Below are 16,484 nucleotides of genomic sequence, written 5' to 3'. Positions count from 1 at the left end.
TTGCTAAGCCTTACTTCTACTGCCTATCTTAAAAAGTGGACACTTTTTGACCCTAAAAAAGTGCGGCCACATTTGATCCAAAACTTTAAAGTCTATTGGTGCCAAAGCACTTTTACCTGTTACACAGCACGATGTCCCCTTGATCGAATGCACATTCGTCCATGCGCTACTGCTGTGCCGTTGACTTATTGGCGTATGTGCTCCACAACTGATCTACCCTAAGTTCGCATAATAAAAGTGTACTGCTTCATTTGGATAATGGCCTGGTCACCAAATCATACATCCACCTTCATTTAATCAGCCAGACTGGATAGACCCTTGTAAACCTGTGAATCCCTGTGAGCCTCCACGACTTTGTTCCTAGTTCACTTCACCCCGCGAGTGAATACCACCTCTTAGACCTCTACTGAGCATCAAATCTCCTCATATCAACTTTTCTCAGTAAGAAGCTCAGAGGAAGAATAATTTCACAAGATGAGGGAAACTTCCTTCTGTGAAGTGGTTACTTGAGGAGTTAGTCAACAAGTGAATATTTGACGTGGCTTTCGTGATTGCAGGGCAAGTGACATTAGGCTTCAGCTAAGTCTGAGCCGGGATGAAACAGCCGTAGAGTGCTCCTTAGAATGACTTCAGTGACAGGAAGAAACATCTACTAAACATTACCGATTCCCCTCATATCATAATCACTTTCCAGGGCATTTGATGATTTGGCAGTGCTCAAAATAGTACGAGTGCAGATGACAGGAAAATACTCGCCGCGTCTCTGCCTGGCACTAAGGATACGCGGGCAAACTTCCACCAATTGGCGCCACTTAGAGAAAGACATCTTATTTAGAATGAGGGCAATTCTTTCTCAATTCTTCTTCAGCAGTATCTTGAGCATTACTCGATGTGACTGTCTGTGACTGGCAGCTTACCGTTGTCGGCAGGCGCGCCTGTGAAAATATTTACATCAGTAGATCTGGTTTCAATTGCGGGATCCTGTTGACAATATCATCTACTGGGCAACGAAGGAGCAAGAACCAAATGAGTCCTAGACAGGGCGGAACATATGAACATCTGACTCGTCCAGGTGCTCTGAAATCGGAGTTTTCACAATTTATGAAGCATTCCGTAAGTGAAGTCAAGAAACGGAGCTAGAGTTGTGTTTGTCAGGTTAAATAATAACAATCCAACTTATTGAAATTATACGTCCTAGACACAGCTCAATGGATTCGAGAAATATATTTTTTCGCTGGACTCTTTAGTCAAAAACATTTGCTTGTATTCCTTTAGTTTATCTTAGGGTAAGGAGCTAATTTAATCTGTCGAAAACCAAATTAACCTTTCCTTTTTGCCAAAGAAGGAAAAGCTCTCTAAAATTACAAAACAATATGCCGCAAAAGTTTCCACTTTTTGTTTGCCGTAAGCTGATTTCAGTTCGGTTACAATCTGAATACATTTAAAAGAGGAACGATCAACACCAACGTTCAACCTAACAAGGACGACCCCTCACATGTAGTACAAAAATGTGTTTTATCGTTTTCATTATCGGAATTCGACAGAAGAGGGATATATATACATATATTGATCAAAATAACTAGTCACTGTTTTCAGCTGTCCTTGTCGGCTGAAATGCACAGTTGTCTGATGTGTGGGGAAGAGGTTCATTTAAGTCCATGGTGGTGTCATTATCCACACAATGCTTTCAGCTGCAAAACCTTTATAGATGGAGCAAAAGTTTATACGCCGAAATGTTTCATTCTGTTGCGTATGTGCTCAAACAAGAAACCTTCCTAATATACGCTCATATTTTTGCAGCTCACCAAATTTCACTGTTCACTGGAGCATCCTGCTGAAAAGTCTTGTGGGATAATGTCCCAGCATCGCTGGGACCTCGGGATGCCTAAATGGGGCTTCAAAAGTTTGGACTGGTGCTCTCAACTCAACTGCCCGATTGCCTTAGTCCACCAGAGACATGACATAACTTTAGAAAATTCAATTCCATTGTTCAACTACTGAGCGCCATCCATGGTCATGTGGTACCGACGACTTCGTATGAGCGCGCAACTAATATTCACGAACGCGTCATTTTTGCGTAGCGTGTGCATGCTTTTGGATAGCAAAAATTATGGTGGACTTTTACGATAAACAGCTGAAGTCACACAGAGTACTTCATTGAAACGGCAAAGCTCTGGGCATACTGATAAAACGGTATGAAAGTAGGAACAAGTGAGATTGCTGAAGGTGTGATTTTTAACATGGTACGAATGTAAGTTAACCTGAAGCTGACCCCATTTTAGAGTTGCCACAAAAGTTTAAGTTCATGTTTGGTTAGTGACGGATGTGTGCCACCTGCAGGATTACACCAAGTTTTCTATCTGTCATCATTCTGAGTCCTCAACAGGCACCCAAAAGTGCTAAGCCGGTCAACTGCCACATGAAGAATGATTTAGGCAAAGTTGATTTCGGAAGTAAAAAGGATCGTTTGGGGATTTTCATTGTCACATGAGATGATGTGCAGCATTTTACTTTATTAAGCATTATTTTCTATTTTGAATGCGCAATGTCAGCTATTGTTAATCACTAATCTGTGATCTTCTGACAATCACTTATTGGAGTACACCAGGGCTCTATTCTATAGACCCCCTGTTCACTCAATAATAATGTGATCGCGTCATTTGCTGTTTCATTTCTCTAGATTTCTATTAAGCCCCGTGAATTTTGGAAGAGCTTATTTTTTTCGGCAAGCCACTCTGATACCCTGGAAAGCCAAACATTAGCCATTGTTTTCCACAGGTCGTCCAATGTCGAACAACATGAATTGAAACTATCACGACGAACCAGAGAAAAGAAGATTAATTTTCGTTTGACTTACGCATACCTAGAAAAAAAAGAATAAGCAGTAAACGGGTCGACTTTTCTCGTACTGAACTAAAAAACTCATGGCGTACATCTAGGCAATCAAATATTTTATGAGAAAGAATAGGCTGTATAAATCAAAGATGGGAAGTCGTTTATGTACTGGATCTTAATTGTTCAATGGCGCCCTCGACCACCTCCAACTTTATCATCTATTGAGGTAATTGTGACTGTGGATTGAAGAATGCACAGGGGTTTGGTAGTTTTTTCACTTGTACTTTGAAGGTGAGGTTGACAAGTATAGGAGATTTTTCAACTTCCGTTCTCTGCTTCCTCAAGATTTTCTCGCTTGTTCTCTTCCCCTAGTTCCTTGTCTCTTGCGTCTGCAGCGCCCACTACCCTTCTGAAATCTACTGATTTGTATACGCATTTAAAGGTATTGATGTCGCAAGTATTATCCGACTACGCGAACAAACATATTTTTATGTAGCTTGCCTGGTAGTACTAATCCCACGTGGGAAATTCTAGTGTACGCATTTGCCGAATCAGATGGTGTGCATAAATTTGATTGTGCCTGCGGATTTCCTGGCACTAATAGGGCATTGAACAAACGGGCACATACGCATTTGTCGCGGCTGCTATCTGCTTTCTTCCACTGAAGTTGGAGCTAAAACTCAGGCCCATTAAGTAATTCTGGGCTTCGTTCGAGACTTTTAGCGTCCATTTACGGTCGATTATAATCTGTAACGGTGTTACTCCAAACATAACAAAGGATAAACAACTTTTGGCTGAACCTCATGTTGATTAATTTTATTAGCTGAGAAGGAAAGTTGTGAATTATTGGCAAAACGGTCATCGAATATTGCTTAGCACTGCTAAGCTGGCAGACTCACGGGTGAATCATCAGATAATTGAGCTGTGATACCTTTATTATCAAGCAAAAACAAAAGGTAGACTGTGTAATCGCTCACTGCTTAATTGTTTAACTCCATAATATGAAGAAATTCAGATTCCTCAATACATCAGACGGAAGTTGTGATCGGCCGGTACATTCAAGTTGTGTGTAGAAAATGTCTAATGTATATCAACACTTCTTGCGTCCTCGCCATGTGCAGACCTTTAAGCAGGCAGAATTTAGTTGAAAAACGTCTTGCAGAAGACCGTTAGAATTCCCACCTAGGTCAGCCTATGACGAAAGATGGAGTGGCACTGCGTAGCTGTTCTATTCTTATTAGAAATCATCAGTAACGCGTATCTCCTGAACCTCCAAGGAGATTCGAAGTTGCAATCTCTACGCAAGTAGTTCAATTACAAGACTTTCGGCCAGCAGGGCTTGACCAACAGAATGTATAGTCATCCATCATTCAATCACCGAATTCATATCAGGTGGGTGATTTCTGACAGGATGCTCAAGTGAGGACCCGTACGATGAAAGGTATATTGGTTGCACGAGCTACTTATAACTTTTTGGTACCACATGCTATTGAATGTAAATATGGAAAGCAAGTATCCTTTAGTGTAGGAATTATGGTTCAAACGGGCTTACCCACTAATTTCGGTATCCAAGGGTCTATGTTTTATTCGTGAATTGAAAGTTAGGAAATAGTATCAAATGAACGGTAATTTAATGCACTATGTTGGTTATGACCATTGTATTCCAAAAATGCCTTGGCAATCTAATTTATCTCCGATAAAAATTCAACCTGTCCTCTTGGATTGAATGCAAATAAATCGGTTGTAATGAAATCGGTAGTAATGCGACAAGAATGCTTCTCAAATGGTGAAACATTCCCGTGAATGCAAAGTACCTTCACATTAGAGAACCGGTGGATGTGAACTAGGATTTTACATTTTGTTGATGAAGATACAGTGATATCAGGGCATTTTGGTGTCACATTATGACCAACTTGATCGCTTCTCCCACTAGAGAATTTCAAATAATTTGATAAACTTTATGCCACTCGGTAAGGAAATAAAACACTTTTTGCTGAATCAGCTATATAAGTTCACAAAATGATCATGACTGATATTTGGTGTCCAAATGAATATTTTTACTGTCTACCGTAGGCTAAACAACAATAGAAAAGAAAATTAGCTAAAGCAGGGAATTCGGCCAAAGTTGCAAAACAATAGCTTCTCGGGCTAATGATTTGCTCGCTTTTGTGCTAGATTGTGGTACTAAAATTATAAGAAAATTCTTATCGTTTACTGTATTTAAGTGACCCGTGGAACTTGTATCCACCCTAGTCCTGATAGTGTCTTAGCCCCAACCCCGTCGGATTAGTGGCTGGCTTCGAGGTTTGTTTTTCCTACAGCCCGTCAGCACCGCATATTCACAGCCCCACTGGAGTTCACAATCGAAGCAAGTGTGTTGCCAACACGTCACAGACAAGTGCTAAAAATAATTAATTTAACCTCTAAGCGGGAAAGATGCTCACATTTGGGAGTGGTATTCGGTTTTGCCCTGTCCGCCAGGTGAATAACACCTGAGTTCCTGGTCGTGACGTCATGCGAAATGTCAGCTGATACAAGGTCTTCAGTTCCAAAGTTGCCTCTTTTTAACTCGCTTATGAAAATCTGTGCCCCCATTGAGTCACCATTCATTTAGATCTCTTCTAGCGCATGTACTCATCTGCTATTAGAACACAAACTGCCAGTTATAGGGAAGGACGTTTGGCATAATAAGATGAATATCTGAACAGTGTGTAGGTTTGGCTGGCTAATGTTTATTGCCTAAAGAGTTGGCACGAGGTCTATCTACCCAGTCGACGATGCGAAGCAACTGGGGCTTGTGGTAATGAAAAGTTTGACATCACATAATCGCATGCTGGATTGTAGGATACGTCTGTCAGGCTGCATAACCCCGATTGCTGAGGATTAGTATTTGTTCGTTGCTTGGCGATGTTGAGGAACGAACTAGAGAATTACAGGTATCCGGAAACAGCAACAGTATTTCACGTTCAAGCAGTTGCTCAAGCCTCATTAGGGATGCGCCAAAAGCACTGGTTAAACTGGGCATATCGCTTGATAAAAAATACAAAACAGGCTCCCATTCGATACTCCAATAGCGATCACGCCCGGATAACTGATACATATTTCTGCCTTTCTCAATTTTTGACCGTTCTTAAGTATTTCGGCAAACATTTCAGAAAAATGTAACTTTAAGGAAATCTCAGCTCATCTGGTTTGCAACAATATTACGAAAACAAAAATGATGGCGACTCACCGGCGGTGATGACTTTAAACTTCTCTGTATAAGACAAAATTATTAGAAGAGAAACATTTGGAGGTATCGAATTACTTCCAATAAAATAAAGTACGCGCCGTTTGAGGGAACAGTTGGCCTCCCTTAATTTAAACAAAGCTGCCTAATTGTTTGTATCTCCTAATTGCGGTCAGCCGACTTCTATGCAGTTATTAACAATGAAGAACGGTTGTTGAAAATGAGTGAGAGCACATTTTCTGTAGAGTCTGTAATTGTTTGTACGGATTACATTCTCCACGCCCACTTGACCAGGGGTTTTGGCTGCGCGAACAGAAACGCTTACTCATGAGTGCATATCATACGCACAATTTATTGCAGCGCTACATATCCTCTTCTAAATCCTGACACTTTTTGAAGACACCAACTGTCAACTGTCAGGATGCTCATGCTCAGCCGCATGAACAGATTTGGTGCACTTCCCGCTACAGTAGCTGGTTTCATACTACTTATACAAGACCACTAAACACCATCGGAGGAATTGAAAAAAATAGTTTCCGGCTAGGTGGGCACCAGGCTGTGCTTTGTAGCTTAATGCTACCCTTCGGGAAAGACAACTTACCACCCTCGTCATCTTCTTGAGCTACAGACAAATGGAGAGGTAAACATTAGTAGTATCTACCAGCTTTTGCCACCAATCCCAACATTTTATCTCAATGTTTTTAAGTATCGAGCAATGGGTTAGAACCGTTTTCTTCTTCGAAAGTTTCGCTCATCTTTTTTGTTTCAACATTTATCAAATTTATCTCCCTCTGTATTCCTGTATTGTTACTTTCCGGTTTTACGCATCACTTTTCATTATGGAATTTTCCTGCACTCTTCTGACCGTGGAAACCCGCATCTTGGTTGCCTTCGAAGGCAATCATCCAAGCAAGACATTGTAACTCGTTAAACTTGGCAAATATTTTATACTTCATTCTACGTTGCTCCAAATCTCAGGAAATGCAACGCATGGTGCGCATGACCATCAGCTTTTATCTTATTTAAATTGAAATTTCATTCTCTTCATCAGTGAGTTATCACGTTGCGGCTAACGTATGAGGTAGTACCGTCTCTACAACTACAGGGAACCATTCAGATAAATTTATTTGTGCTGGGTACATTTGAGTTTGTTTACTTAGTTACACTGTTTGAAACAGAAAAATTTCGGAGGTGTGTGCTCCTTTGGGTATGAAAGTATCTTTGTTCGAGACTACCGAATCGACTTTTTGGCTGAAAACATCACCTTCCATCATGAGATTCACATCTCAGCATCACTTCGCCATAAAAAACGTGTTCTATAGTTTGTCTAGCCCGCCGCATTAAATTTATCAGTTTGAAAACAATTTCATATGGTCCTCTAGCTGAATGGACTCAGTGACACGATGTGTTAAATTACTTTTCTAGTCAGTCGAACTCTCGCATCAGTAATCACGTGCTAAACCTTTATTTTGAAAGGTGTCATAAAACCCAATTTCCCCAATATTGGCCCTGTCGCTGGTGAATCGGAACGAGGTTCTTTCATCTACATCCTCCGTATTGCCTTGTCATTCTTCACATGTCCCGCGGTAGATGACCGATGTAAATTTGATCTCCCGTTGAAGTTAAACGTCTCTGGAGGTTCGTTCGGACCCAACAGAACGATTTTCTCTCCGGAAAGTTTCCGCCTTTATAATTGACAAAAGGCGTCTCTTCTCCATGTTTTCTCACTTGAGCCTGCCCTTTTTGTATCTTACTGACTGTATAAACTATAGCAATACTACTTTGGCCGAAAAAATTTGCCGAAGTTCGAATATTATTCTGATTCATTTTCGGAAACCTAAATTTCAGGAAAGTAGATTCCGGGCGTCTACTGAAACAAACATTCAAACATTGACCTTTCAAACATTGACCATCCTACAGTGCTTCTAAAATGTTCTCAATTTAAATGGATATTCTTTTGACGACGATTTATCTTTATAGGGGATGAATCTGTTCTACAACATCCCAGGAAACGGTTGGGAAAGAAATTTGATTGTAGTTTTTCTTCCATAAGCTTTTATCACACATTGTATCGTCAAAGCTATTTGTACACTTGCTTTGAATATCTTGCAACCAAAATAAATCACACAATGCCTACGTTTAATGAAACCAAATGCCTATTGTTACCCGTACAAAAGCTCGTACGAAGAGCTGAATAAATGCATTTTGCATCTCTAAAAACACATCTAAACAACCCTCGGTCAGATTTTCTTAGTAACTTGTTATTCCTGAGGGTGAGAGCTCAACTGCGTCGCTGTTGAAAAGGTCTGCAAACACTTACGTAAACTGGGCTTTCTTCATGTTATTTTGCCAAGGATTTTTCTTTTGGCAAGTCCTCCCACCCAAACAACATTGAGAAGAGGATGCGTTTCCACATCATTACTATCAACACTCAACCAATCAGGTTTAGTAAAGTTTGTTTGAAAAAAGATTGTTAAAGTTAATAATAATACACTTGTGCTATCACCAGTGCTAGTCACTACACAAACGAAATGTGAACCGCATAGTTAGAGCACTTGCAAAGTTGTCTCCTTAGGCGGTATCTTATGCAGCTTGTTTGTAAAGAAATCTGTCGTGGTAGTTCTGATTCCATAACTGTTGAGGACATCGTTTGGTACAAGAGCAGAGGACCGTGGCTGATACCTAACGATATGCAAAATAACAGTCCATGTAGTGCAAGTTCTATTACGTCTCACAAAACATTCCGTAGAATTGTATAGAAGGCAAATTCCAAGATGACTTACCGTAGCTGGCTTGAAAGTACCCGAGCAAAAATAAAAAGCAGCTTAAGCAATGTGGCAACATCCTTGTGACGGTAAAGGTTCTTTGAATGCTTGGTCCATTTTATATGTACAGTGCACACGTAGTAAACAAAGCAGCTTCACTGGATTGGAGATATTTCGACCTTAGTGAGAGGCAAACACACAGAATGTGTGACCACCATAGGGTTGGACAATCTTTCAGAACAACCGATACAGTTCACTGATTACGAATTCAGGGGGTTGAAGATATTTCACTCTGCATTAGTTAGCATGGGCTTGTAAAGCATCCTAGTGAAGCGGAAAAACGATGCAAGTTCCTCGTGGGAAAGAATTCAAACAAAAAAAACTAAATAACCGAAAATAACTGCAGTCAAACCTCTTCACATTGCACGTATTGCGACTGAGTAACTGATATTTCGAGCTTGGCTGCAACAAAAGTGAGCTTTGAACCCACCGAAATTGACATATAACACCTTTTAAACCTACGGTGGTATCAGCATAACTTCCCGTAAATTACCAGTCAATGAGACGCAACTGTTTCTGAGAAGCGTTGCATTGCAAACGTATATAAGAACGTATAGATTTCGGTGAAACATTAAGTACAAAAGGATAGGAATTTGTAGGATTCCTTTTTTGCAAACGAACAACTAACTGTCAACTCGTGAAAGGTCTGACAAAGCAAAAGCGAGTAAATGTGTAAATGATACTTCGAGATCATTTGGGCAAACTGTTTGATGTTGTTTTCTTGCACAAACGACCGGCTCCTGACCTAGATACAGCGATTATACACGAGCCAAAGATTATCCATGCATTCCTAGCTTCCAGTTTCCAGTTCCATGCCTCCTTTCCCCGACACTCACAAGTAAAAACCTCCAGCAATCATAGGTGTTTTCCTATTCTTGATAATTTTTAATGAGCTCAAAATATACTCTCAAATGCCTAGCTAAGAGAACTGGAATCTCAGCCCACCGTCCATGGTGGCCCAAGTGAACAACAGAAAAGCTGCGAAACTGGCGATAAATAGGCCGAAATATATGCTTGTCTGGAATCCATGATTATAGATGAAACCCAGTTCAGTGATAAGGACAGACGATTGAACGATAGTGCATTGAAGTGATCCTCCTAGAGTGCAGCACTGCGAGTAGAGCATGGAAATTTTGTAGGAGACTGCACCGGTGTGTCCTCTTTCCAAATAGGCGAAACTGAAAGGATAATAAACTAGACGTGAACTGCTTGCATGCTCTTTAACGCACTGCAAAATGTTTTACACAGAAAAAAATAAATCTTTCAGTCTGTTCTATAGAGGAAAATGTTGGTAGCTCAGGTATCGTAGATGGTGGTCGTTGGCTTGTTCGCTGAGCTGGGCAATTTGATTGCAAACGTTTCATCAGGAAGGAGACTCATACAGATCAAATCCTGAACTACAACAGCAATCACCCAGTAAACCACAAGAAGAGCTGCGTCCAAACCTTGTTCAAGAGGGCGGAGACACACTGCAGCACCACAGAACTGCGGAAGAAGGAAGAAAACCATCTACTCAGGGTATTCCAGAACAATGGATATCCAAGGAATTTTATCAAGAGAGGCTTGAAGAAGAAGACACCCCAACCGCGGCAACAGCAAGAACAAGCCACCAGACGGGTAGTCCTGTCTTACATCAGGAATATATCAGAACTCGCGACCAGATTATTGGCTCAAAAAGGAATATTTGTGGCCCACAAACCGAATGCCACCCTGAGGAAATTAATCTCTAGACCGAAGGACAACCCGGACAAAACCAAGAAGAACAATGTGATATACCAACTCAACTGCAACAACTGCAGCAAATTCTACGTCGGACAAACTGGCAGGAGACTATGCACACGAATAAAGGAACACAACGCGGCCGTCAGGAGGCATGACCCCCTGTCCTTGATATCCATACACGAGGACCAAGAAGGCCACAAATTCAACTTGGAAAACGCAGAAATTTTGGTATACGGACGCACGAGGCACGGAAGAGAATTTCTGGAAGCATGGTACTCGACGGCAAATTCGATCAACCGGTGCATCGAACTGGACCCAATTTACGCACCCCTACGCGCAAAAGACCAACAACTCAACCGGAAAACTCAAGGAAGACCGAATATTGGATTCACAAACAACGAAACAAGGAACTCTTTGGAGGCAAATCAATAAAGGTCACAACCCAGGACTGGAAGGGACAAAGGTCAATCTAGCTTCGACCAGATTACGACGGAGGGGATGCCAAGCTCAAAGGTCACGTGGGCATCGGCGAATGGGGATACAGGACAACGGAGCAACCAATGGAATCACCCGACCGAACAACTAATCGCGACCAAAGGTCATCCCCTGCTAGCAGCACGTATATTAACACACGCACAACACTACCCAACGCACAACCACCAACCCACCGCTACGCACTACTACGCTCCACAATAACGCACTGATGATATCACCTCGATTGGTGATGAAACGTTTGCAATCAAATTGCCCAGCTCAGCGAACAAGCCAACGACCACCACCTTTATTCTGTTTCTTCACAAGTTAGGAAAAACAATTGATAACTTCATTATCATTGCAACTTTTGCCCAATGATTTCGAACAAGAGATTCAAGGTTTAGTTTAGACTGATGCATGGAATCTTATAACAGCAAGATAAAATAATCGTTCAGCTCTTACACTGTTTTGGTACCCAGCTGCCACACTATCCGGAGGAATCATCGCTCAAATAAGGTCAAGGCCTAAACAGGAGCAGTCGAAATGCCGGGGCCGGATTCAAAACGCGGACCTTATGGCCAGTGAGTTTGTACTTTAAACACTGAGCCATCTTGAGCTTGTAAGTGATGTGAATAATCTGATAATGTGAATTTGATTTTGGCTATGCAAATCGAAGTTAAACACCTCAATACACTTTGTGTTTCAACAAGTATGTTGACAACTCAGTCCCCACGGTAAATCAGTAACTAGAGGCGCATCCAGAGACGGCCATCATTTTTTAGGTTGAAAATGACACAAAGAATGCGAACGCGGACAACGGCCAATTTAGGAGAACAACTTCGTACTTCAGAAGAATCTGGTGTGCATCACTCTTGCATTCAAGTAAACAACCCGAAAGACAGGCCTTTCGAAGCGGTAATGTTAACATCAAACATAGAAAGTGCAACATATTCCACAGATACAACATCACAGGGACTGTTGGATGGAATAAACAGAAGGACTACAGGATTTGGGGTACGTTAACAAGACGAGGAAAGGCTGTTTAGAGGATCTAGCGTGAGGCCTGAACACAAGATCATTCTTACGACTACCATCTACACTTGAGTAACGTTGGCGCACTCAGCGATCCATTTACGGTAGGACAAATTAAACATGACAGGGGTTTATTTTGCACTTAGCCTCTGAAAAAGCTTGGAAGTAGATTAACATTTAGGTTTGTCACGGTTCGAAAAACCTCGGACACAAACTTTAATGATCCAACAACACGCGACCAGCAGGCGATCATGGGAAAAAATGACAATGCATATATATTCATAGTTTGACCTTGAAGATGCCGGAAGGTTGTCTCCGCTTTTCGGCTCAACAGCATAAACCTAATGGATACAGGTGGTTGTCCGATGGGTACGGTACTTGATTTTAAGAAATCACGCAGCATATTCAAAAGGTGAATCAAAAGGTGAATCTTTCCAAATTCGGAACAACTCTCCGGAGAGCGATATCCAGAAAGGAATAAAGAAAAAACATTGCAACGATGAGTTCTTGACTGGTCCTGAAAGCTGAACATGGGATAGGAGTTACGGTCCCTTGCTTACTTACCTGACTTCAAATGTTCATCAGTATGGGGCAAACAATGAGTGCTAGAACCCACATTTCCAAAACCACTTTTGACAACGAAAGAACGGATGACAAGAGAAGAGTCGTGGATTGTCTTTAATTGTCTGTCTTTGTCAAACAAGCCTAAGCTGTAAGGCACAAAATGTTTTCTTACTGGGTAAAAGCTGCGGCTATTTAACGCTGGTTCAAGAGGCGTCATCACTTGTGAACTTTTAGTGCAGCAACTTTTTGGGCTAAAGCGCGATGACAGTGACCACGTTTATTCTTGAACGTTTTTATCCAATCCCTTCCATGATATCAGCTCCTACGCCTGGGCTAAACAATCACAGACTTATCAAGCTCCAATCCTTGACTCATTTAGCCTGCACTGTTGCACTCCTCTTGTTCACATTTACAACCTCATTCGCAAGTTGATAACTTATCTAGCTAGGCTGAAAATACACTTCTCACCTCTGCTATTTTATTTTTAACTTTCCTTCTTAAATTCACTGTCTTAAACATTTCTGTTAGTATGTCCTTTAACTATTTGCATGTGCAATGGAGGGTGGACCGGCACCAACCATTCTCTTTTTATCTTTTATATCACAATAATCTTCTTCGATTCTTATTTGTTACGCGCACTAAAGGTGCATGGTTGCATTTAATTCAGAATCCATGTCGACAAACTAGTATCAGTGTGATGGGGCATTCTTTGCAGAAGGTGCACGTACATGTTAGCTGTTTCGATAATATGTCTGTTGTGTTGAACGACAATTTACATGCTCTGCGGATGTTGGATTTTTTAATCAAAATCTTGCGCATATTTTATGCAAATGAACCTTAAGGCAAGGTTTATTTGCCGGATCCAAGAACGTGTCTCAAATAGATATTAGAAAATATTGAATACATATCGAGAGTATATACATATATATTCACTGTGTAATTGAGAATAAGAATAGCCTTGCTGATCCTTCAGGACATAATATAGCTTGTACTCTAAGGTGCTATTGTGGGCTAGTATACATGGCTGTGCACTTAAGATGAACTTGCAATGATATCTCTGTACCAGAATAGGCCACCCATGTTACAAGTAGAATGTGCTTCTCAGCAAACGACTCACTGACCTTATTTACTTTCAATGAATGAAAGCACCAATTTGAACACCTGTCATTCAGTGGTCTGTCCTCACAACCACTAATTTTTAAGTCACCTGAATCGAGAGTAATATATATTCACTGTGTAATTGAGAATAAGAATAGCCTTGCTGATCCTTCAGGACATAATATAGCTTGTACTCTAAGGTGCTTTTGTGGGCTAGTATACATGGCTGTGCACTTAAGATGAACTTGCAATGATATCTCTGTACCAGAATAGGCCACCCATGTTACAAGTAGAATGTGCTTCTCAGCAAACGACTCACTGACCTTATTTACTTTCAATGAATGAAAGCACCAATTTGAACACCTGTCATTCAGTGGTCTGTCCTCACAACCACTAATTTTTAAGTCACCTGAAGACAACTTTCAAGAACATCGTACGCTCTATAAGTTGATGAGCAAAGCAAATCTTATTCTAAAGTACACTCAGGTATTTATATGTCCGCATCCGAGTGAGCGGTGTTTCTAGCTGACACAAGCAGGATTTGACGGATGAATCCAGCAGTTTCCTGTGAAATAAGTCCCGCTTGTTGTTACGGGGAGTATTGGTATCACGGGTTTCCGTTTTCTTCGCTGCTCGCAAGATGTTAGCATCTGGAAAGTCAAGTTCAACAGACAGAACCTCACTGTGCTATCTCTATGCTATTATAACTATAGTGGCTGTTGTCTTCCACTAGGTCCAGATAACTTTTCCGTACATCTTACCTGGTCGTATTTATCTCTAAGCCATCGGCTTGAACGCATCTCCACAATCGACTCCGTGCAGTAATTAGGCGTCCACTGAATTAGATGACTCTTTCGGGCTATAGGCAAATCAGGACGTTAAACTCTGAACATGAGCATACACAATGTCTGAACATATAGATGTGATTGGGAATCAAAGGTATTGATCACACATCTGTGAAACTTATCTTCAATCCCGCGGTTCAAGTTCAATCAAACATTGGGAGGCTCTCGCAAGGTGTAAATCCGTAATGTAGGATTCCCCTAGGTTTGAATAATTCGCCTGCAATCTTTGATAAAACAGATAAATAGTGGTCAATTTCCACTATAGGATTGTCGCCCATCTGGGTATTTTCACCTGAACTATGGATGGTTTTGCTTGCTGACGTACGAAATGTAGTAAGCCTCTCTAGAAAATATTGGCCAACACAGAGGTACACTGGTTTCTTCAAGCGGCTATGTTGTTCATAAACGCATTTCCCACTGCTTGCTTGAAGATACTGCGTATCAACGGCATCTGAAAATCGCGCACCAGGCCGCCTTGTGTTTCAGTTGGCACGATATTCGAGATGTCGCAGTATATTTTCATAAAGGGAACTAGTCAAGTAGAACATAAATTTGACGGAACCTTGGGGACTGCGCCGTCCTGATGAGCCCCACGAAGGCTGAAACCGGTCGTGGGCTGTCGAAGTGTTTTCAGCAGCCTTGTGAGTAAGTTCCTCTTTGAAACTCATTTGATCAGCTAGTCAAACCGACAGAGGTTATGGTCGGTGGGAAAATGGCCGTTTTTCGCGTAGCGCCAAACAAGGGTTGTAAACTAGGCAAAATATACCCCACGAGAAATTCAGTTGAGTCTCTCGTCAAAAATTAGACTGATTTGCAAAGGAGTGTATTTCTCGAGAACATAGTCATATTTCTTTTATGACCTGGACAGACTGTTTTCCAAAGTTCCTACCGTTAGCATCCAGAACAAATTTCATCATCTGTAAATACGGGCACATCGTTTCTTCGCCAAGGATTTATGGCAAAGTTAAATGATATAAACCTTCATTCAGTTAACAAACCTCCTGAGATATGAACCTCAGGCATCTAAGACACGTATTGGGACTATTATCATCAAGTCGCGCACCTGAGTTCCTAGTTATGAACCGGCAAACGTCTTTATGTTGGGGCGATGTTGTGAGTTTTGCCCGACGGGCAGATCGAAGCCTTAGTGGCCATCCTGGAGGTAACAGTCAATTCATTCTCCTGTTAGAAGTCCTGATTTGTTTTTGTTTGGTAGTTTTTGTGTTTTTTTCTTTTCTTTCCTGAGCTTTTGTTTCGCACCGATTGGATAATGGATGGAAAGAACGGAAAGTCTGTTCAAACCAATTGTTCGAATTAGGACCCTCAAAATCCGGCAGGCGAATTTAAATATCATTTTTTTATGTTGTTTGATCTACTCCTTTTACCAACTGTGTCTAACTTTCTAAATAGGCTTTACGTACTGACACCAGAACGACAGGAAATAAGTTGGTTATAGTGAAGCCACAGCGTTCATATTTGGTTCTCTACGTAAGCAGAACTCCCCATTGAGCTAATTGGTTTTGACTGTCATTCAAGTCAGTGCAAATATCTATCAAAACGGAAATTCACGTAATGAATCAAAATGGTCCCGGGTCTGCTCAATCAGGCCTTGGACGAGAAGATATCCGACTTTCAACTTTTTGATAACCGGTTGAGATATTTTGTGAAAATTTCACCATCAAACACAGAAGAACGTTGGATCCTAGTGCAAAAATAATAAAAGCGTGCCAAAAAACAACGGATACCGAAAAACTTGTGACTAATCCTTTGGCTCTGGTGGTTGGTTGCTTGGTTTTCTGTCTCGCCGTTCATCTATCTAACTATCTATCTATCTATCTATCAATCTATCTATCTATCTAT

At 41.1% G+C, this 16,484-nt stretch overlaps 2 protein-coding genes across 2 annotated transcripts in view; one reads left to right on the top strand and one right to left on the bottom strand.

Moving 5' to 3' along the window:
* Window positions 1-8,905, bottom strand: part of T265_11307 (hypothetical protein) — a gene marked incomplete at both ends in the record, with an annotated part of 36,697 nt that extends 27,792 nt beyond the window's left edge. The window contains one exon of the mRNA XM_009177931.1: window positions 8,848-8,905. The remainder of the gene's footprint in view (window positions 1-8,847) is intronic.
* A 3,098-nt stretch (window positions 8,906-12,003) lies between these two features.
* The window catches only part of T265_11306 (hypothetical protein), a gene marked incomplete at both ends in the record, with an annotated part of 13,143 nt that continues 8,662 nt past the window's right edge, over window positions 12,004-16,484 (top strand). Inside the window, one exon of the mRNA XM_009177930.1 lies at window positions 12,004-12,099. Coding sequence (XP_009176194.1) covers window positions 12,004-12,099 — 96 coding nt within the window. The remainder of the gene's footprint in view (window positions 12,100-16,484) is intronic.

The sequence above is a fragment of the Opisthorchis viverrini genome (assembly GCF_000715545.1).
Source record: "Opisthorchis viverrini unplaced genomic scaffold opera_v5_473, whole genome shotgun sequence".
Taxonomy (NCBI): Eukaryota; Metazoa; Platyhelminthes; class Trematoda; order Opisthorchiida; family Opisthorchiidae; genus Opisthorchis; species Opisthorchis viverrini.
This window is presented reverse-complemented; position numbering and strand designations above follow the sequence as displayed.